This window comes from Corvus moneduloides, chromosome 30 (genome assembly GCF_009650955.1).
Source record: "Corvus moneduloides isolate bCorMon1 chromosome 30, bCorMon1.pri, whole genome shotgun sequence".
Taxonomy (NCBI): Eukaryota; Metazoa; Chordata; class Aves; order Passeriformes; family Corvidae; genus Corvus; species Corvus moneduloides.
The window spans coordinates 1,816,347-1,838,126 of record NC_045505.1 but is presented as its reverse complement, the minus strand read 5'-3'; the positions used below and the strand labels follow the sequence as shown (position 1 = coordinate 1,838,126).

Below are 21,780 nucleotides of genomic sequence, written 5' to 3'. Positions count from 1 at the left end.
GGACCCCCCTCAATTAACCCCTCATTGCCCCCCATGAGGACCCCCCTCAATTAACCCCTCATTGCCCCCCATGAGGACCCCGCCCCAGTGTCCCCAGTACCCCCACGCCCCCTGGTGGTCGCGGCCGGGCGGTGCCACCCCCGAGCCCGAGGCTTTGCTGCCGCCTGGCGGGGGCGCCACAGCGGGACCCGGGCACCGACTCTCACCGACAGTGTCACCGACAGTGTCACCGACAGTGTCCTGTCACCCGCCACAGCGGGACCCGGGCACCGACTCTCACCGACAGTGTCACCGACAGTGTCACCGACAGTGTCCTGTCACCCGCCACAGCGGGACCCGGGCACCGACTCTCACCGACAGTGTCACCGACAGTGTCACCGACAGTGTCCTGTCACCCGCCACAGCGGGACCCGGGCACCGACTCTCACCGACAGTGTCACCGACAGTGTCCTGTCACCCGCCACAGCGGGACCCGGGCACCGACTCTCACCGACAGTGTCACCGACAGTGTCACCGACAGTGTCCTGTCACCCGCCACAGCGGGACCCGGGCACCGACTGTCACCGACTGTGTCACCGACAGTGTCACCGACAGTGTCACCGACAGTGTCCTGTCACCCGCCACAGCGGGACCCGGGCACCGACAGTGTCACCGACAGTGTCACCGACAGTGTCACCGACAGTGTCCTGTCACCCGCCACAGCGGGACCCGGGCACCGACTGTCACCGACAGTGTCACCGACAGTGTCCTGTCACCCGCCACAGCGGGACCCGGGCACCGACTCTCACCGACAGTGTCACCGACAGTGTCACCGACAGTGTCACCGACAGTGTCCTGTCACCCGCCACAGCGGGACACGGGCACTGACTGTCACCGACAGTGTCACCGACAGTGTCCTGTCACCCGCCACAGCGGGACCCGGGCAACCGACTCTCAACCGACAGTGTCACCGACAGTGTCACCGACAGTGTCACCGACAGTGTCCTGTCACCCGCCACAGCGGGACCCGGGCACCGACTGTCACCGACAGTGTCACCGATAGTGTCACCGACAGTGTCACCGACAGTGTCACCGACAGTGTCCTGTCACCCGCCACAGCGGGACCCGGGCACTGACTGTCACCGACAGTGTCACCGATAGTGTCACCGACAGTGTCACCGACAGTGTCCTGTCACCCGCCACAGCGGGACCCGGGCACCGACTGTCACCGACAGTGTCACCGACAGTGTCACCGACAGTGTCACCGACAGTGTCCTGTCACCCGCCACAGCGGGACCCGGGCACCGACTCTCACCGACAGTGTCACCGACAGTGTCACCGACAGTGTCACCGACAGTGTCCTGTCACCCGCCACAGCGGGACCCGGGCACCGACTCTCACCGACAGTGTCACCGACAGTGTCACCGACAGTGTCCTGTCACCCGCCACAGCGGGACCCGGGCACCGACTCTCACCGACAGTGTCACCGACAGTGTCACCGACAGTGTCACCGACAGTGTCACCGATAGTGTCCTGTCACCCGCCACAGCGAGACCCGGACACCGACTGTCACCGACAGTGTCACCGACAATGGGACCAAGAAACAGTGTCACAAACCCTGCCCTGTCACCGACAGTGCCCCCAACCCTGTCCTGTCCCCAGTGGGGTTCTCAAACCAGGGTCCTGTCCTGTCCCCAACCCTGTCACTGTCCCTGCGCTCCCTCTGCTTCTGTCCCCATGCCTGTCCTGTCCCCATCCGTGTCCTTGTCCCCACCTCCCACTGGCCACGTGAGCTCAGGGGACACGGGACGGGGAGAGAGGAACCCTCAGTCTTGGACTGGGGGCAAACTGGGAGCACTGGGGCGAGCCGGGGGGGGCGGCTGGAGCAGCCTGGGGTGCCCCACCCCCCCCGGCCCCCCCCGATTGTCCCCCCGGGTCCCCCCCCCCGCAGGTCGCGGCCGCGGAGGAATCAGGGCGACGCCGGGCGACTCCCAGCAATTTTGGGTTGGGAACCGCAGAAATGCAGCGCGGCGCGAGCCAGGGCAGCCCGGCCCGGGGACAGCGACGGGCGGGGGCGCCGGGGGGGTCACAGGCCCCGGGGCAACCGGGGGGGAAACACGGGGAACCGGGGGGGGGGATACACCCAGGCCAGTTTGGGGGGCTCAGAAATGGGGAGGGGTCGCTGGCAGCTGGGGGGTCCTTGGGCCGGGGGGGTCCCTGGCAGCTTGGGGGGGGGGTATCTTAGGACAACTTGCGGCGGTCCCAGGGCTTGGGGGACACGTAGTGTACCCCAGATTTGCACGGGAGGGTGTCTTTGGCAACTTGGGGGGGGCACGGGGCACGGTGGCAGCTTGGGGGGGTCCTCTCGGCAACCTGGGGGGGTCCTTCGGCAGCGGAGGAAGGGTCAGGCCCCCGGTGCCGCCCCCGCGGCTGCTGCCGCCGCCGCTCTGATGTGGCTTCGGCACCGCAGTGCGATGGGAACCACATGGCGGGGGGGGGACACACACGGAGAGGGGGGGCAGGCTTGGGGTCCCCGCAGCGCTGGGGGCCACCCCTGAACCCCCAGGGGTCACCTCTGTCCCCCCAGGGGCCACTGCTGTCTCCCCGGGGTCTGTCCGGCTGTCCCAGGGTCTGTCTGTCCCTGCCGGGGATCCGTCTCTGCCCCCCCCGGCTCGGTGCCCCCCCCGCGGCCCCCGCAGTTATTTCCAGGGATAATTCCCGGGATAATTGAAGGGTGGGAGGTAACATCGGGGCGGTGGGCACCGCTCAGCCCCGGGGCCGCCCTGCTCCGGCTTCCCTGTGGGTGGGAACCCCCCAGCCCCACTCCGGGTCCCCCTCTGTCCCTGCAGGTCCCTCCTCATCCTCAGTGTCCCCTTGGGTCCCTCCAGATGCTCCCAGGTCCCCCTGGGTTCCCTGATGTCCCCCTGGGCGCCTCATGATCCCATGGAATCCCCCAGCTCCCCCAGGGTCCTATGGGACCCCCAACCTCCTCCATGACCCCCTGCACCTCCCTTCACCCTCCCATGTCCCCACATGTCCCGTGGCTCCTCCTGGCCCCCCCCACATTCCCCCTACTCTCCTCTTGTCCCCCAGACCCTCCCTGTCCCCCACCTCGCGGGGATCACTGGGATGCCGGCGGGGCTGCGAACACCGGGGTGCCCCCCGTGGCTGGTGCTGGGGGGGGGCTCAGCCCCGTTTCGGGCCCTCGGAGCCTCCCCTGGCCCCCCCGGTCCCGCAGGGCCCGTGGGCGGCCGTGGCCGGCGCACCCAGCGCGGGGGCTGTGCTATTTCGGGGCCTCCGACCGCAAGGGAAACATCCGGGGGCCGGAGAGGGCGGACGGGGCCGGGCCGGGCTGGGGGGCACACGGGGGAACACCGCGCCGGGGGGGGTGGGGGACGCGGGGGTCACCCCCGGTGTCCCCCGGGTGGGGGCAGAACGGAGGGGGGGCTTGGGAACACCGGGGTGGTGGGACACGGCGCTGCGTGTGCGCATTCCCGGTGCCCTCAGTGCCACATTCCCAGTGCCCATTCCCAGTCTCTCCCCTCCCAGTGCCCGCAGTGCCCCCCGCACACACATGGAAGTGATTCGGGGCTGGTTCCGCTTCCCCCCGCCCTGGCCCAACCCCCAGCGACACCGAGGGAAACGGGGGGGGGGGGGGACGACACTGCCGGCACCCCCGCACTGGGGACCGGGATGGGGACAGGGACAACCTCTGTCCTGCTGAGAACCCCCAAACTCATCTCAGGGGGCTGAGACCCCCCGAACTCGTGTCATGATGGGGCTGAGACCCCCCAAATTTGGGGCAGGGGGACTGAGCCCCCTCAAACTCGTTCCTGAGCCAAGGCTGATAAGTGGGGGTGAAAGAGGCAGAGGAGGGAAGGAGAGATGGGAAGGAGAGATGGAGAGGAGGAGGGATGGAGGGATGGATGGATGGATGGACAGACGGACGGTGGCTGGCCGGCTGCCCGGGGACGGAGCCCCCCCGCTCCGTGTCCCCCCCGCCCCGGCGAGCTCCCGGCGTCCGGCCGGGGTATAAATACCGGGTAATTGCGGGGGCCCGGCGCGGCCGCGGGGCCGTGGGCGGCCGAGCCCGGCGCCGCCCTGTAATCAGCCCCCGCCGCCGCCCCCCCGCGCGGCCGCCGCGCTTTGAAGGGTCCCGGGGCACACGGGAGGGTCCCCACCGCCCCCGAGCCGGGGAGAGACCCCCACCCCAACTGACACCCCCATCGCAGCCCCGGCCGCTCGGGCAGTGCCGGACCCCTCCCCCAATGAACCAGACCCTGGTGGGCGATGCTGGTGGGAGTGAACCCCCCCCCCAAAATCCATGAGGTGGCCCCCCCATCCCTGGCTGAGGAGGAGGAGGGCTGGAGTGGCCGTCCCAGTTTGCTCCCAGTTTGTGGGCAGTGGAAGCCCCAGCGAGGGGGGGGGGGCGGTGGTTGTGGCCTTCGGCGGCGCCGACGGCTGCGGAGTGGAAAGCCCTGAGTCAGGGCTGGGAAAGGGCCCCGCTGGCTCCCGACCGGCCCCGCGGGGGAAACAGGGAAGGGGAGAAGCGAAAAGAAAATGGGACGGACGGAGGAGTAAAACAATAAAAAAAAAAGAGGAAAAAAAGAGCGGTTGGAACAATTCCTCTACGGGGGAAACCGAGGCACAGGGGGGTTCCGAGCCCCATCTCCAGAGGCACGTGTGTCCCTGTCGTCCTGCACATGTCCCCTGTCCTTTTCCCCAGCTCTGTCCTTGACCCCCATCCCCGTTCCCTCCAGCCCCATCTCCCCTCCATCCCCAGCCCATCCCTGACTCCTGTCCCCATCCCCAGACCTCTGACCCCATCCCTGGTACCTGACACTCCAACCCAGCTCCCTCTCATCCCCATCCCTTGTCCCTTGCTGTCCCCATCCCTGATCCCATCCCCATCCCTTGTCCACCCATCCCCATTCCTGATCCAGTTTTGTCCCCATCTCTGCTCCATTCCCATCCCTGGTACCTCCAAGTCCATCCTTGGTCCCCGTCCCTGCTTGGTCCCCATCCCTGGTCTCTTCCAGCCCCATCCCAGCCCCTCATCCCTCTCCCTGCATCATCCTGGCACCTTTTGGGGTGACAAGCCCCAGGGTGCCCCAGCTGTCCCCTCCTCCTTTGTCCCTTTCTCCCCTTTCCCCTCCCCATCCATCTCTTTCTTCTTTCCTTTGCTCCTTTCCAGCACTTTTCCCATTCATCCACTTCCCCTTCCTCCTTTTCCTGCTGTCCACCCCTTTCTCCTCCTCTCCTTCCTTTCCCTCCCCATTTTCCTCCCCTTATTTCCTCTCTGTTCTCCTTTCCTTTTCCCTCCTTTCCCTTCCTTCCCTCTCTCCACTCTTCTCCTTGCCTTCTCCCCACACTGGTCCCCGTCTCCCATCTCCCCTCCTTCCTCCAGCTCTCAGCCTCCTCATCTTCCTCCCTTCACAACTTTTTCTGTCTCCTTTCATTTTCCGTCCATTTCCTCATACATTTTTTCTTTATTCTTCCGTCTCCTTTTTAATTTCCTTTTTACCTTTTCCTTTCCCTTTTCCTTTCCCCTTTCCTCTATTTTCCTTTTTTCCTCGTCTCTTTTCTTTCTCTCCTTTTCTCCCTAACTTCTTTTCCTCTTTTAATTCCTCGTGCTTTTTCTCTTTCTTCTTTCCCTTCTTTTCCCCTTTCCCTTCTTCCCCCCCCCATCCCCCGCCCTTTCTCTTCTTTTCCCCTCTCTCTTCTTTTCCTTCCTCTTTTCCTTTTCCTCTTCCCCTTCCCCTGCCCCCTTCCCGCGGTCCCCCCGAGCCCCCCCGGCGGGGGCGGTTCGGGGCCGGGCTCCCGCTCCCGGCCCCGGTCCCGGCCCGGCCCAGCCCCGCCGCAGCGGCACAGCGGGGCGGGCGGTGGCCACGGTGCTCCCTCCCTCTCCCTCCCTCTCCCTCCGTCCCTCCCTCCGCACCGAGCCCCGGCATCCCGGGACACCGGCATCCCGGGACACCGGCACCGCGACACCGCGGGCGGGAGCGGGACCCACCCCTGGCATCCCCGGACCCCAGAGCGCGGTAAGGACCCCCGGGACCAGCACCCTTCGGGACGAGGGACACTGCCCCGGGACAGGGACCCCAGGATAAAGGACTACGGGGTGGGGGGTTCCCTTCTGGGGATGGGGGGTCCCCCCCTTGGGGACAGGGACCCCAGGATTTGGGACCCGCGGGGTGGGGGATGTGCTCCAGGATGGGGGAGATTCCCGGAATATGGGACCCCCCAGGGACAGGGACCTATGCGGGCCCTGAGCATCCCCCGCAGTCCCTGTGCCGGGGGACACGTGTGTCCCCTGCCCCAGCAGGAGCTGCGCCCACGGAGGGAACAGGGACGGGAAGACGGTGCCGAGTGCCACTGTCACCCTGAACTGTCCCTCTGGCTGGGGACAGCGCCACTGCACCGGAGGAGCCAGGCCCGGGTGTCCTCCGGTTCAGGGGACAGAGTGTGGCACTGGCAGGGTGGGGGAAACTGAGGCAAGGGCTGTGGGGACACTGGGGGCCAGAGACCGGGGACTGCGGACCAGGGACGGGGATTGGGACTGGGAACAAGGACTCGGTTTAGTGGACCAAGAAACTGCGGATTTAGGGGACCAGGGACTGGGGGATGAGGGGTCAGGGAATGGGGAACTGGAACTGGGGACCAAGGACTGGACACTGGTGATCAAGGAACAAGGGACTAGGAATTCAGGACCGGGAATTTGGGACCGGGGACCCCCAGTCCAGACCCCCGGCTGGACCCCTCCCACACCAGGAGGGGACACAGGAGGGGTCAGGATCCCTGACCCAGCAGGAGCCCCCGAGGGACTGTCACCCCCAGCAGTGGCCACTCGTGCAGCGAGCTCATGCCGTGCTCAGCCCGCAGCTCCCGGGGCTCCTTCCCTGCTCCTTAATTTCCCGGCGCAAGCGGAGCTGATTTATGGGAGTTTGACACTATTTTAAGCGTGCGCCTCCGTTTGCCGCTCGCCCTGGTTTTAATTACCTCGGCTCTCGCGGCAGGGCAGCGTTCCCGGGGCACAGGCCTGGCCCTTGTTATACTTGGAAAACCGGGAGCGCGCTTGCGGCCACGGCCGGGGCCGGCGTAAAAATAGGCGCAAAAACCACGAAAAAAAAAAGAAAGGGGAGTGTCGGGGGGGACACCCTAAAAACAAACCGACCAAAAAAAAAATCCCAACGTGGAAATACCCCAAAGTGGGTGAAGAGATTAATAAAAAAAAAAAAATAAAATAAAAGGAACGCTGGGGGTGATGGAGGCGAGGGACAGCTTGTGACACCCCGGCCCAGCCGGCGCAGCTGAAAGCCATGACGGGCATAAAAGCAGAGGAAGTCGCCCGGGGAGGGGGGAGGCCACAGCATAATTCGATTAAAAGGCCATAAAGGCAGAAGGAGCCGAGATTGGGGGTGGGGGGAAGCCCTGCCACCAGCTCAGCCCCACAGCAGCCCCCAGAGAAGCCCCTTGCGGGGGATGCTGGGCTGGGGGGGTGATGGGGTGGCCTCAGCTCTGTGGGGCAAAACTGAGGCAAAAGGGATGGGGAGTGTTGGGGGGTGGGTGGGTGGCACCGTGGGGCTGGGGGTGCTGCTGGGTGCCCCTGCAAGGGGTGTCCAGCGGGGCTGACACCCCAATACAGCTGCCCTCAGTGCTGGGGGTTCCCTGGCACTGGGTGACCCCCAGGACCGGTCACCCCGTGGCACACGGTGCCCCTCATGCCCCGTCCCCCTTTTCCACAGGCTGCCGAGTGCCATGGCCGCAAGCCCCCGCTGACATCGCCCCACACCTCGGGGTGCCCCCGCCGCCGCCGCAGCCATGGGTGACTCCTATGCCGCCGCCTTCCCCAGCGCCCCGGGGCTGCTGTCGCCGTCCGCCAGTCCCCAGGCCTCCCCCGGCCCCTACGGCCCCGACTACGGCCCCTTCGGCCACCCATTCCCAGCCCCGTCCGGCGCCCAGGAGGTGCTGGGGGCCCCCGTGGTGGTGGCGGCCAAGGGCCATCCCCCGAGCGAGTGCCTGCCGGGGGTGTACCCCTCGCTGGAGATGCCGCACCCCTACGGCTCCTGGTACAAGGGCGGCATCGGCGGGGGGCTGCCGGGGGGCTCGGGGCCCGCGGCCCCGTCCTGGTGGGATGTGCACCCCAACGGGGGCTGGCTGGGGGGGCCGGCGGGCGCCGAGGGGCTGCAGGGCTCGCTGCAGGGCCAGCCCACCCTCAGCCCCCCTCTGCCCACCTACGGCTCCGATTTCGGCGCTCTGAACCCCCCTCCGTACACCAACACCCCCGCGGCGCCCCCCACCCCGAAACCCACGCCGGGCGAGACCCCGAAGGGTCCCCGCGGCGGCTCCTTGGGGGGACGCCCGGCGTGCGATTGTCCCAACTGCCAGGAGCTGGAGCGGCTCGGGGGCCCGGGCGGGTCGCGGCGGAAGCCGGTGCACAGCTGCCACATCCCGGGCTGCGGGAAGGTGTACGGCAAAGCCTCGCACCTGAAGGCGCACCTGCGCTGGCACACGGGGGAGCGACCCTTCGTGTGCAACTGGCTCTTCTGCGGGAAGCGCTTCACCCGCTCCGACGAGCTGGAGCGCCACGTCCGGACCCACACGCGCGAGAAGAAGTTCACCTGCCTGCTGTGCAGCAAGCGCTTCACCCGCAGCGACCACCTCAGCAAGCACCAGAAGACCCACGCCGACCCCGGTCCCCCCAAGCCGACCCCCGGCTCCGAGCAGCCCCCCGCGTCCCCCCGGCCGCCGCCCGCCTCGCCCGGCAAGGACGGCGGCAGTCCCGAAGCCGGGAGTTTGTTGGAGATTTGAGCCTTTCAAGTCTTCGTCTTCATCCTCCTCCTCCTCCACGCCGCTGGGGATATTTATTACGGGGTGCTGCCCCCCACTCCCCCCCCAATTCCCCAGCTCCTCGTTAGCCATTCTAATTTATGTCTTAAATTATGGGGGGGCTCTCCAAGCGCTCTGGGGCTCACAGGGGGTGTCAAGGTGATACCCCCCCTTTTCTGTCTTCCCCTCCACCCTCTCAAACCTTCTTGCCCCCCAAGCCTCGCCCCCCGCACTCAGGGACAGGGTTTGCCCCCCTCCCCCAGCCTGGTTCATCAGTGCTATTGTAACGTGTCCTCCCCCTCTCTTTAGCTGCCTGCCCCTCCTGGAAAAAAGCAATAAAAGGATTGAGAGTGGAGCTGGGCCCCCCTTCTGCAGCTGAGGCCGGGGGGCTTCATCACAGGGATGGGCTCAGCTTCCCCCTCCCTGCAGGGCTCCGAGGGAAACCGAGGCACAGAGGGAGGACGGACGTGGCCCTGCTCGGGGCTGCTGTGTCCCCCCTCTCTGGGGGTAGCGGGAGCTGAGCGGGGTTGGGGACAAGCTGTGCTGTCCCCTTGTCCTCAACCCCTAGGGCGCCGTATCCCCATGGTCCCCTGTCCCTCTCCCCTTTCCCAGGACCCCAGCCGTGTCCCCCGGACCCTGTAGGGACGTGTCCTGTGGTCCCCACAGTCCCACATCTCCCTGTCCCCCATGTCCCCCCGGTCCCATACTGCTCTGTCCCCATGTCCCCAACCTCAGGGACCCTCAGACCGCTTTTGGGGAGCCCGATGGGACTTGTCCCCCTGCCAGCCTCATCCTGCACATGTGTGTCCCCAACAGCTGCGTCCCCACTCCCAGGGACATCAGACACACGTGTGCATGGGAACACGTGTGTGCACAGCCCTGTGCCTCAGTTTCCCCCCGGCCACATCCCAGGGCCCACGTGGCAGCACTGGGCACGCAGCGGGGCCACGTGTCCCCGAGGACACCCCAATTTTGGGCGCTGTGGGCTGGCGGGGACCCCGCTCCGCTCCCCCCAAGCTCCCCCTCCCCATGCCCTGGGCTCCTGCCAGCCCTTTGATGTGCTCAGCCCTGGTTTGGGGCTTTTCCTGAAAAAAAAGCCCCAAAAAGCCACGGAAAAAGGCAAAAGGAGGCGGAAAAGAGCTCCGGTGCCAGCACGAAGCAGGGGGGCAGCTGCTGGCACCCATGGCCCCGGAGGGGACAGGGATGGCAGAAGGTTCCCGTGCCAGCCCCGCGTGAGTCACCGTGGCCACGACCTGGCCGGGACCCAGCTGTCCCCAGGGAAAGGAGGACACAGGGTGGGGAAACTGAGGCACGGAGGCATCAATGGAGTGGCCAGAGCTCAGTGCCACCACACAGAGCGTGGCAGAGCTGTCCCCAGGGTGGCTCCTGGGGGAATTTAGAGTAGCAGTGCCACCTTTTCTCGTAGCCCCCAAGCCAGCCACACTCTCCCCGACACCAATTTGCCCGTTTTGGGGGTTTTTCCCCCCCAAACCGCCAGCCGTGCTGCCGCTCGCCGTGGGTGGGCCGGTGCCAAGCAGGGCACCGAGCCACGTCCCCGAGCCAAACCCCGGCCCGGCGGCCACCGAGGGCTCGACCGCCCGGAGCCTCCCAAACCACAGAGCCCAGTCCCATCCAGCAACCCCCCCCCAACCCCACCGGGGACCCCCCCCTCCGCCACCATCGGCTTTTTTCCTGTCTCGCTGCCCCACCAGGGCCGGGTTTGGGGCGGTCCGGGGGACGCCACGAGGCCACGCCAGCCCTGCGGTGCCTCTGATGTCGGCGCCGTCCCAAATCGTCGTCTCCTATCGAACCCCGCTCGCTCCGTAACGGGCGAGGAATGTGGGGCCCCCCGCCGCAGCTCCCCCCGCCGCCTTTATTTAATATCCTGAGAAAATTAAAATAACTCTTGCGGCCGCTAAGGAAAACACGGAGATAAACACCAGAAAAGCGGGAGCCCCGGGAGAGGGGCTGGGGGCGAGCCAAGGAGGGGGCACACGGCGGGAGCGGCACCCAGGGGACACGGGGAGAAGGGACACGGGCACCCGCGAGAGGGGACACCGGGGGAGGCAGCACTGCGGCCACGGCAGCGCAGGACACCGGGATGCCCCGGGAACCCGCGAGGGGGGGCGGGACCGGGGGTACCCGCAGGACAGCGGGGTGCGGGACACGGGGGGTGCCCGCGGGACCCGGGGGTGTCGCGGGGGTGTCGCGGGGGTGTCGCGGGGGTGCCCGCGGGACCCGGGGGTGTCGCGGGGGTCCCGCTCCCGTCCCCGCTCCCGGTCCCGGAGCAGCCCCGCTCGGACACCACGTGACCCGCCGGCCGCACGGGCCGCCGCCCCGCCCCTCCAGGGGAGGGGCCTTTCTTAAAGGGGCAACGACAGCAATGTGGTCCTCACTTTTATCAGTCCCCATTACAACCGGAGAGCCACTAAGGCACCGGAGGAGAGCATATTTTCAGGGCACGCTAAGATCCCCTCTCCGCCGCGGAGGTAAAGCGCGGAGCCCTCACTGGGGGAAGGCGCCGCCCTCCGCGCTTTTCCTCCGCGAGCCTCGGCCCTTTTAATCCCCCCCCCCCCACGCTCCCAAGGCCACGAGGGTGGCGCGCGGCGGCGATTGGCGCGAACCGGGAGCGAGCAGGGGTGAGGGGAACCAAGATGGCGGCGCCGGGGGCTCAGGGCGGGGAGCGGGTGAGGGGGAGCCAGGGTCACCGGGGGGAAACTGCGGGGCACCGGGGGCTGTGAGCGGGTGAGGGGGAGCCAGGGTCACCGGGGGGAAACCGCGGGGCACCGGGGGCTGTGAGCGGGTGAGGGGGAGCCAGGGTCACCGGGGGGAAACCGCGGGGCACCGGGGCCAGCGGAGGGGTCGCCGGCCTGGAGCCAGCGCATCCCGAGGACACTGGAGATTTCAGCTGTCGTCCCCCACCCCGGTTTCGCCCCCAGGCTCGGCACCGTCATGTGCTCCTTGGGGCTGTTCCCGCCGCCGCCTCCCCCTGGGGATGTCACCCTGTACGAGTTCAACAACGCCCTGGTCTGCGGCCGCCTCAGCGAGCAGCTCCCGCTGGCCTTCCAGAGCCAGGTGAGACTCCCAGGGCCGGGCGAACCCCTCCTTCCCATTCATCCCCTCCTCAGAGCCAGCTGAGACCCCCAAGCCAGGGAAGTCCCCTTTGCTACCAGAGCCGTGCCAGCCTCGGGGGTGCCACATTTGTCCCCCGCAGCTGTGTCTGGAGCTCGGTCCCCTCTGCCGGGGTCTCTCCTCCTCCAGGCACCCTCAGGCTGTTCCTTCGCCCCTCCTTGTGCCCCTTCTTTCCTCCCATCGCCGTTTGCCCCTTGCCCTGGGGCAGGGGTCCCTTTGTCCCCGGGGCTCAGGGGTGCTGTGGGTGCTGCAGGTGCCCGACCTGCCCGTGCTGAGCCTGCCCAAGGAGCCCCTCAAGGCTCACGGCCGCCTGGAGCCCAGCGCCCGCCCGCCATTCATCCACCACCGCGAGTCCCTCTGGAAGCGCTGCCTCAGCGCCTGGTGAGTCCCCCGCTGTCCCCAGATCTGCCCCCAAAACGGGCAGGGGGACAGGAGGTGATCACGCTCTCCCACAGGCGCGATGCCGGGCTCTGTGGGCTGCTCAGGGAGCTCGCCAGTGCCGAGGAGGAGGGTGAGTGTGGGCTGCCTGGAGATCTCCCGGGTCTCGCTGGGGTGCTTTGGCTGTGCTATGCTGTCCCTGCCCGTGTCGCCTGTAGTGCTGGCAGGGACGCTGAGGGTCCTTTGTCCCCCCAGGGCTGCAGTGGCTGCGGACGGGCTCGAGCCACGCGCTGGCCGTGTGCCGCTGGCTGTCCTCGCTGCACGGATCCCTGTTCCCACACCTCTCCGTGAGTCCTTCCAGCCTGATCCCTGCTGCTGGGGGAGGCAGGGGCAAGGGGAGCAGCGGTTTGGGGTGGACAGTGGTCCCTTCCCCACTGTAAACCCTCCCACGATGCTCCTCCTGGTGATGCCCAGCTCCAGATGCTACTCCTTCCTCCACCGGTGGAAAATGGACACTGGGAAGGTGTTTGAGCAGCAAAGTGCTCCAAGAGGGGCCCAAATACAGGTGGGGGGAGAGGGAAAAAGGGCTGCACACTGGGGATGCTTGCTGCCAGCTCAGTGTTCTCTCCCCTGCAGCTGACCAGTGAGGACATGATCGCAGCCTTCTCCAGGCCGTGGACTGGTGAGTCCTGGGTGTCCAAAAATCACCGTGCTGGGGTCTGGGACCCTCCTGGGGATGGGGGTACAAGGACAGGAATGGCCCCATTTGGGTGGGCTCAGCCATAAAGGCAAATACTTCCCCACTGGCTCTGGCTGCCCTGGTTTGTGTGCCCTGGTCAGAGAGAGATCAGGGTTAGAAGAGATCAGATCCTGGAAAATTCCTTCCAATTCCAGCCCCAGGCTGTGGTCACTATCCCCTCAGCAGAGCCCTGTAAAGAATTCCCAGAAGTGGGGAATTTCTCAAAGAAAATGGTCCTGTTGAGCAGCAAAAAAGAAGTTTTATTTCTCTGGGAACTCTGAGAAGGGTCTTTGCCAGCCCAGGGGGTGCTGGGGGGTCTCACCCTGCCCTGTTCCCCCTCCAGGGCTGGCTGCACTGTCCGGGCCTTCGCCTGGCACCCTCACACCAACAAGTTCGCCGTAGCTCTTCTGGACGATTCCATCCGTGTCTATAACTCCAACAGGTGGGGTTTTGTCCCGGGGTTTGGGTAGCCCAGGGTGGGCACTGCCCTGGTCCTGCTGCCCGTGGCCTCCTGGCACACCTGGGCACACCTGGGCTTCCGTCCAGCCCTCCCTGCTCCTTCCCCGCTCTCCCCCAAGCATGAAGAGCTTTGCCTTTCCTTTCCCTTCCCTGCCTACTCTGTAGCTCTGGGGACATCCTGGGGGTCACCCAGCCTTGGGGGTGGTGACAGAGCCGGGGGGACACGGGCTGAGTGTCCTCTCTCCCCCAGGTCTCCCTGCTCCCCCAGGGAATGCCAGTCCCTGCTCAGGAGAAGACTCTGCCGGCTGCTCCTGCAGCCCCCCCAGGTGTCCCCAAGCTGGGATTTCCGGCCAGCCCGGGCCCTGTCCGGGCTGGGGACAGCTCGGCTCAGTCACACCAGGTGTGCCCTGGCTCGCTCCGGTGTCACCTGGCTGGGAATTCCTGTCCCCTCCTTGAGAAGTAGGGCACAGCAGGGCACCCTCCTCCCCACCCTGCTTGTCCCCCCTCACTGTGGTCAGAGCTGGCAGGGGACACTGTGGCTGCACCAGGGCTGTCACCCCCACGTGTCCCTCTGTGCCACCTGTCCCCTCTCGGCAGTGCCACCGTGCCCTCGCTGAAGCACCGCCTGCAGAGGAACGTGGCCGCCATGGCCTGGAAGCCGCTCTGTGCCTCCATCCTGGCTGTGGCCTGCCAGAGCTGCGTCCTTGTGTGGCACCTGGACCCCACCTCCCTCTCCACGAGGTGACAGTCCCCCACCACCCTTCCTGGCTGTTGTCACCTCTCCAGGTGGCTTTGGGACACCACCCACCCATCCTGCCAGCAAATCCCAAATCCTGGTGGCTTCTCCCTCTTTTCCAGACCCTCCTCTGGCTGCGCCCAGGTGCTGTCCTACCCCGGGCACAGCCCTGTCACCAGCCTGGCCTGGGCGCCCAGCGGGGAGCGGCTGCTCTCGGCATCACCGGTGGACACGGCCATGCTGGTGAGGGCTCTCCTGGGGACACCAAGGGACGCTCGGGCTGGACGTCAGTGGTGCTCCCCAGAGGCAGCTCTGGGATTTCACCTGGACCTGAAATCATCACACTGTGTTCCCTAATCCCTGTGTCACCACCGTCCTCCTTGTTCCCTCTTCCAGGTGTGGGATGTGTCCACCGAGAGCTGTGTCCAGCTGCAGTGGTTTGGGGGTGGTGGTGTCACCTACTTGGCCTGGTCCCCCGATGGCAGCAAGGTGCTGGCAGCCACCCCCTCAGCTGTGTTCCGGTGAGCTTCTCATCCTCACTCCAAAAAATCTGGATCTGGATCCCAAATCTCCTCCTTGCTCCCATTCCTGTTGTGGGGACAGAGCGGGGAGTTGGGTGGGTGATGGGGTTGGACATCGTGGATTCCCAGAGCAGCAGGATTGGAGCAAGTTCCCAGGAATTCTGCTCCCTAAATCCCGTCTCCTGCAGGGTGTGGGAGGCCCAGATGTGGACGTGTGAGCGCTGGCCCACGATCAGGGGACGCTGCCAGGTAGGATGGGATGTTCCCCACCCAGGGAATCGTTTAGGCTGGAAAAGCCCTCTGGGACCACCCAGTCCAACCCCTGGCCCTGCCAAGGCCTCCACTGACCTGTGTCCCCAAGTGCCACATCCTCGTGGCTTTTAAATCCCTCCATGAGCGGGGACTCCACTTCAGCCCAAGGAAATTGTGGAAATTTTCCCTAATTATGTGGAAATCTTCCCAATATCCAACCTGAACCTCACCGTGCAGAGCAGATGTCACCTCCTGGGGACACCTTGGGGTCTTTATTAAAATCCTCCATTCCCAGCTGGTTCCAGGAGATGCCATGGCAGCTGTGCCCTCCCTGGGCTGGCTGTGGGGGCTGGGGTGACAGGGGTGACACTGTCCCACAGACTGGGTGCTGGAGCCCCGATGGCAGCCGGCTGCTCTTCACTGTGCTGGGCGAGTCCGTCATCTACTCCTTGTCCTTCTCCGAGTACCGGGGTGAGTTTGTCCACCTGGAGCTTCCCAAGGGCTGGGAGAGGGTTCCCAAATGACCCCACAGCTCTGGGGTGAGGAGTTGGGACAGTGGCAGAGAGCTGGGACACGGTGGGGGTGTTTTGGGGGTCTCCAACCATGGGTTCTGGAATTCCGGTTTTTTTACTCCTCATGTTGCTCCTCACTCTCAGTCAGAGTTGTGGGGTCTTGAAGGGATTTCAGGGAGACTCCACGGGGTCCAGGGCCAGCTTGGGGGTCCCGGTGCTTGCTGTCCCTTGTCCTCCATCCCAGCCACTCCTGGGACACCAGCACAGCTGCTCTGAGGAATGGATAAATTAATGACAACCTGGGAAATCCAGTGGGATTTATGGAGTGTGGATTTATCCCTTTCAGGGGAGATGCAGGGCCAAGTGGGAGGCTCCAAAACGGCCTCAATCGTGGCAGACCTGTCCGAGACCACCTTCGAGACCCTCTACGGGGAGGAGAGGTGGGTCTGGCTGGGACACCCGGGGGGCACAGGGGGGTCCCTGCACCTCCTGGCAGCTGCCCCTTGCTGCTGGGGACACCCTGGGGGTCTCTGCCCCCTGATTCTGGGGACCTGTGCTGTTCCAGGATTGGAGGAGAGGTCCATTCCATGGTGTGGGACCCCACTGGGGAGAGGCTGGCAGTGATCATCAGAGGTCAGTCCTGCCCCATTCCCGGGTTGTGCCTGGGAATCCTGCTGCCAGCAGGGAAAAGGGACACAGGGACAAGGGAGAGCCTCCCTGCTGCTGTCCCCCCACAGGACACCCCGAGGGTCCAGGCAGCCAGACGGCCATCGCCGTGTTCCGCACCCGCAACAGCCCCGTCTTCGAGCTCCTGCCCTGGTGCGCTGGGTGGGGCTCGGGGTGGGTTTGGGTTCATTGCGGGGGGTTTTGGGCGGGTTTTGGTTCAGTGCAGGGGGGTTTGGGTTCATTGCGATGTATTTGGGGTGGGTTTGGGGCTCGCTGCAGCAGATCTGGGATAGGTTTGGGTTCACTGAATCCCATTAACCCCCAGGATGTGATGGGGAGCGGCTCTTCTGCCGTGCTCCTCCTTCAGTCCCAGTCACTGCTTCACCCCCAAATGTGCTTTGGCCACACTGTCCCCTCCCCGCCTCACCCCCTTGGCTTTGGGTTGTCCTTTCCCAGTGCATCCTTTTGGATCCCAAACATCCCCAGTTCCCTGGGAATGTGGTGTTTTCTCATCCATAACCCCGGCTGTTCCCTCACCCCACAGCGGCTTCGTGCGGGGCGAGCGCGGTGCCCGGCCCCAACTCATCTCCTTCCACCCCTGCTTCCCTCGGGGCGCCCTCCTGACTGTGGTGAGTCCCTCCCAGTCCCAGGGGACACTGGTGGCACTGGGAAGGGGCTGGGATCGGGGTGAGCCATGGGAGGGTTCCAAGGATTGGGTTCCGACTTTGGGGACAACAACCCCCTGCAGCACCCCAGGGTGGGGACAGAGGGGCTGAACAGTGGCCAGGCAGAAAGGGACCTGGAGGGACTGAGGGACAGCAGCTGGACATGAGCCAGCAGTGCCCAGGTGGCCAAGAAGTCCAGTAGGATCCTGGCCTGGCTGAGGGATGGTGTGGCCAGCAGGACCAGGAGATTGTTTCTCTCCCTCGCCACACCTCGAGTGCTGTGTCCAGGTCTGGATCCCCCAATTTAGGAAGGATTTTGGGATCTAGGGCATGTCCAGGGAAAGGAACAGAACTGGGGAAGGGTCTGGAGCTCAGGGGGGCTGAGGGAGCTGGGGAAGGGGCTCAGCCTGGGGAAAAGGAGCCTCAGGGGCTCCCTGATAGGAGGGAGCAGCCTGGGGAGGTCTCTGCTCCCAGTAGCAGGACAAGGGGACACAGCCAGGGGAGGTTTGGGGTGGGTTATAGGAAGAATTTCTTCCCAGAAAGGGGGACTGGACATTGCAATGGGCTGGCAGGGGAGTCCCCATCGCTGGGGGCATTAAAGCAGAGCCTGGACGTGGCAGCACTTGGTGACAAGGCCTGGGTGACTCGATCCCAAAGGATTTTTCCCATTTCTGTGCTGTTTGGACACTCACCCCTGCCCTGCCCTCTCTCCCCTGCAGTGCTGGTCCTCGGGGAGGATCTCCCACATCCCCTTTTTCTTCGTCAGCGCCCTGGAGCCCCGTGCCAGCCCCCGCCGCAGCCCCGTGCCCGTGGTGGGCAGTGTGAGGGAGCAGCCACTCTTCTCTGAGCTCTGACCCCGGCCTGGGGCCTCCTCTCCCTCCCTCTCAGCCTCCTCTCCCTCCAGGAGTCCCCACATCTGCTCGGGGTCTCATGGTGCTGCTCCTGCCCTGATTAAAGGTGAATTTTCCCTCTGTCGCCTCTCCTCGCCCCGACGGGGGGCGTTTTCAGGAAGTCCTGTGGGTCTGGGGGGACTCCAGAGTTGGTTTTTGGGGTCACAAACAGGTCAGAGTGAACTCGCAGAACCTATTGGTGTGATCCCAACTGCAGCCCATGGACCAGGGCTACTCTTTTGGGGTCAAAGAGCCCCGTTTTGGGGAATGGTGTTGGCTGAAGGGGTTGGGGGGGTTTTTGGCCACACATGCAATCCCCACGCTTTGCCCTGAGGCTGGACAAAAGCAAACTAAAACTCCCCAAAATGAACCAAACCCTCTGTGGGTCCCCAAACCCCCAGCCCTGGGGGCCCCGGGGTGCTTGTGCTGCCCCACGTGAGCCCCCCCCCCCCCAGCCCTGCAGGGTGGGGGCAGCAGCCGGACCCCCCCGAGAGAGGATTAACGGGAATGCTGGGGTGGCAGCACATAAATCCTGGGATTACACACCCTTAATCCCATGATTACGCTGTGCTGGCAGGGAGGATGGGCAATGTGTGGGGTCGCTGCTCCCCCCCACCCCAACAGCCCCACTGAACAAGGGGGAGACCCTCCCCTCCCCCAGCAGCGTCTCGCCCCTCCCTGGGGCCGGGCAGGATCCCGGAGTGACCCTGGGGACATCCAGGGGGGTCCAGGGTGACTCAGGGGGATCCAGGGACGATCCAGGGGTCCCGCGGGTTCCAAACCCACCGCAGCTGCTGGGACAGGCCCGGGGGGCTTCACCCCTCGGGCCGGCCCGGTTGGCTCCCGGTGCCACCTCCGGGGCCGCTGCTGAGCGGCTCCTCCTCCTCGCGTCGCCGTTCCCCGGGGCGGGGCAGTGCCCGCAGGTACCGCAGGTGCAGCCGCGTCTCCTCCCGGCTCCGCCGCACGAAGCGGCGCACGCAGAGAAGAAGAGCCCCCAGCCACCCCCCCACGGCCACCAGCACGGCCACGTCGGGGGCCCGCGCGGTCCCCACGCCCCTCCCCAGCGTCTCGTTGCGGCCGCCGGGGGGGGCCGGCGCCGGCAGAGCCTCCCCGGGGCACCGGGAACCCCCCCGGAGGTGCTGGGGCAGCCCCAGCAGCAGCAGGAGCAGCCCGGCCGCCCGCATGGCCCCGGGAATAACGGGGGTGGGAGGGGACGCGCCGTGACCCCCCCTCGGTGCTGGTGACAAGAGGGATCATGGTGGTGGCAGCGGGGGGGTGGCACGGCTGCTGTCCCCGTGCTGGGGGGGGAGGTCGCGGCTGTCCCTGACTCACAGCAACCCCTCAGTGTCACATGCAGACCCCCCGGGACCCCCCTGAATCCCCCCAACAGCGAATCCACTGGGCACGCACTGGATTTTACTGGTGCTGGCAGCGCCTCGGCGCAGGGATGTGACGGGAACGGGGAGAAACTCCCGAGAAACAAAGCCAAAAAGTCTCTGGCTGGGCTGGCACCTGCCCAGCACAGGCAGTGGGGGCTCTGAGACCCCCGGGAGGGGCTGCTCCCCCCCACCAGCACAGCAGATCCCTCGGACAGTCCGGGATCCAAACAGGAATGGTCCCTGCCGCATCCCTGGGACCCCATACTGGGCCAGGAGGTCCCTTTCGGGGTGACCCCACTGGGGAGGGGGCTCATGTGCTCTCTGTGCCCCCCCCAAGCTCCAGTGCCCTCCGGGCCATCTCCAAGGCCCCCTCCCGGGTGCAGTTCCCCCCGATGAAGCCACTGGCATGAACAAAGACGCAGCCGGGAATTCCGGCCAGCTCGGACAGCACCTTGTCCCGGAGTCCCCGCCAGGCCTCGGGCAAGGGGAGCCTGTGGGGGAACAGGGCGGGTTGAGAGTGACCCCAGCCCCACGGGGGGCAGTGGCAGGGTCAGGGGAGGAGTCTCACCGGCTCTGGAAGCTGTGGGGGGCTGTGGGGACACTCTGCACCCGCCACTGCCCGCCCCGGTCGAGGAACAGCACGAGCTGGAGTGGCCTGGGCAGCGCCAGCTCCCGCTCCAGCTGGAAGAGGTGCTCCTTCCAGGGACAGCCACCCTGGGACAGCTCCAGGATCTGCCCGCTGGCGTCCACCTGTGGGGGGGGGGACATGCTGGGGACATGGGGGGTGACTCCCAAAACCACCCTGGACTCGGTGTCCCCAAAAGCTCAGAGTCCCCTCCTGCGGGGACACAGGGGCCACGCAGGGTATGGGGTGCAAAGGCCTCCCGGGAGGTTTCCACCGAGGGGATTTGGCCTCCCCACACCCCAATTTCCCCCAAAATTCCAGACTCCCCCCGGACTGGCTCAGCGTTACCTCAAAGCGGCGACAGATGGCCTCTTCCACCAGTGCCCGCGCGGGCAGCCAGGCCCGGTGGTAGAAGTCCAGCCGCTCCAGGAACTCACTGCCCACCAGCTCCATGGCTCGCCTGAACCCCGCCTGGGGACACTGGGGGTCAGCGCTGTCCCTGAGTGGGGTGTTCCCAAGCTGGGTGTCCCCAGGGGCCGCAGGGGCTGTACCCACCTCGGTGTCCTGGTCGGGGTCATTCCAGCGGGGGTTCAGGTGCCCCACGCGCACGCTCAGGGTGGTGCTCAGGGCATAGCGCGGCTCCCCCGCTGCCGGCGCGATCCCGTTGTCTATGGCATCGATCTCCTCCACGAAGTTCTCGTATAGCTGGAGACAGCAGTGACAGTGAGGGGACAGCAGAGCTCAGCCTGGCTGAAAGCCCAACTGCTCCAGCATCTACCACAAACTGTCCCCTTTCCCCACCGAGGACAAGCCCTGGGCAGAGCTGTGACCCTGGCAGGGTGACAGACCCGCTGTCACCTTGTCATAGAGCGCTGTGACCACGGGCCCGTCCTCGGGCTGCCCCAGGAGCCCCGCGAGGATCTGCGACCCGAAGTGACAATAGACGAGCCCGGCGCTGCTCAGCTTCGTGCTCCAGGGCTTGTCCGGCCGCAGGCTCCGCATGGACTCTGTGAAGGACCTGCGGGGGCCACGCCGTCACCCCAGGGACCCCCAGGGACCCCCAGGGACCCCGAGGGACGCCGCTGTCCTCGGCGGGGGGGGGGGGGGGGGGGGCTCACCTCTGATGGTGGTCGTAGCGGTGCCGCCCCGGGTCGTACTCGCCCCCCACGTCCACCACCACGTCACAGCGGGCCAGGAGCTGCGGGTCCCGCGTCCGCACGATCTCCGCGTCCTGCGGGGGACAGCGGGGTGAGGATCCCCAGCGCCACCGGGGACCCGCCGGGAGAGGCTCCTGGTGTCGAGGGACCCCGAGGAGGGGGTGGGGAAGATAAGGGTGACCCCCCCAGGCGGGACCCCGAGAGGGGACTGAGGACAGAACAGTGACCCCGAGATGGGACCGGGGACAGAAGGGCGGCCGCTGGGTGGGCTCGAGTGTCCCCAGATGGCTCCGGGGTCTCAAAGGTGGCCCCATGTGGGACAGTGCCCCTGTCCCGTCCATGCCCCAGGCGGGATCCCGAGCCGGGCGCGCTCCCGGTGCCGCCGCACGCGGGGCGCGGCGGAGCCGTACCCGGTAGCGGGGCAGGAGGCGCAGCAGGAAGCACGCCAGCGCCTCGTCGCAGTGGAAGGTGCCGTCGTGGGTGCCGATGCGGGCGGCGGGCTCGGGATGCGGCCGCTTGTGCCCGGTCCCTGTCCCGGTTCCTGTCCCGGTCCCGGTAGCGGCCATGCCCACGAGCCGGGCGGCGCGCGCCGCACTGCGCATGGTGGCGGGGAGGCCACGCCCCATCAGGCCACGCCCCCACGGGGGCCACGCCCACGCCCGCCCGCGCCCTTCCCGCCAATTTCTTCCCGCGCTTGCCCGGGTTCGGCCCCGCCCCTCGCGGTTGGGTGTGGCGAACGCCCCCTGGCGGCCGGGACCGGGACAGCGGGACGGGGCCACGGACACACGGACACACGGACACGGACACACGGACACACGGACACACGGACACACGGACACGGACACACGGACACACGGACAC

At 66.4% G+C, this 21,780-nt stretch overlaps 4 protein-coding genes across 4 annotated transcripts; 2 read left to right on the top strand and 2 right to left on the bottom strand.

Annotated features, from left to right (window-relative positions):
- The first annotated feature begins 5,810 nt into the window (after positions 1 to 5,810).
- Positions 5,811 to 9,163, top strand: SP7 (Sp7 transcription factor). The gene is made up of 2 exons (XM_032094154.1): positions 5,811 to 6,020; positions 7,725 to 9,163. Exon 2 carries the CDS (start codon positions 7,801 to 7,803, stop codon positions 8,788 to 8,790), a length of 990 nt encoding a protein of 329 aa, XP_031950045.1. The 5' UTR covers positions 5,811 to 6,020; positions 7,725 to 7,800; the 3' UTR covers positions 8,791 to 9,163.
- Positions 9,164 to 11,347: 2,184 nt separating this feature from the next.
- Positions 11,348 to 17,842, top strand: AAAS (aladin WD repeat nucleoporin). The gene is given in 19 exon segments (XM_032094100.1): positions 11,348 to 11,447; positions 11,748 to 11,883; positions 12,194 to 12,321; positions 12,396 to 12,451; positions 12,574 to 12,665; positions 12,955 to 12,982; positions 12,985 to 13,000; positions 13,401 to 13,499; positions 13,767 to 13,916; positions 14,114 to 14,257; positions 14,375 to 14,495; positions 14,649 to 14,773; positions 14,962 to 15,022; positions 15,406 to 15,496; positions 15,884 to 15,977; positions 16,103 to 16,170; positions 16,275 to 16,356; positions 16,748 to 16,832; positions 17,588 to 17,842. Coding segments are annotated over 18 exon segments (1,698 nt in total). The 5' UTR covers positions 11,348 to 11,447; positions 11,748 to 11,760; the 3' UTR covers positions 17,723 to 17,842.
- Positions 13,297 to 19,433, bottom strand: LOC116436765 (cuticle collagen 40-like). Its single transcript, XM_032094153.1, has 3 exons — positions 18,545 to 19,433; positions 15,256 to 15,804; positions 13,297 to 14,840 (listed from the first exon to the last, which is right to left on the bottom strand). Exons 1-2 carry the CDS (start codon positions 19,398 to 19,400, stop codon positions 15,653 to 15,655), a joined length of 1,008 nt encoding a protein of 335 aa, XP_031950044.1. The 5' UTR covers positions 19,401 to 19,433; the 3' UTR covers positions 13,297 to 14,840; positions 15,256 to 15,652.
- On the bottom strand, positions 19,155 to 21,547 carry MYG1 (MYG1 exonuclease). Its single transcript, XM_032094152.1, has 7 exons — positions 21,330 to 21,547; positions 20,881 to 20,993; positions 20,621 to 20,780; positions 20,318 to 20,467; positions 20,111 to 20,233; positions 19,706 to 19,887; positions 19,155 to 19,628 (listed from the first exon to the last, which is right to left on the bottom strand). The coding sequence occupies exons 1-7, from the start codon at positions 21,543 to 21,545 to the stop codon at positions 19,448 to 19,450; spliced, it is 1,125 nt and encodes a 374-aa protein (XP_031950043.1). The 5' UTR covers positions 21,546 to 21,547; the 3' UTR covers positions 19,155 to 19,447.
- Between the last annotated feature and the right edge of the window lie 233 nt (positions 21,548 to 21,780).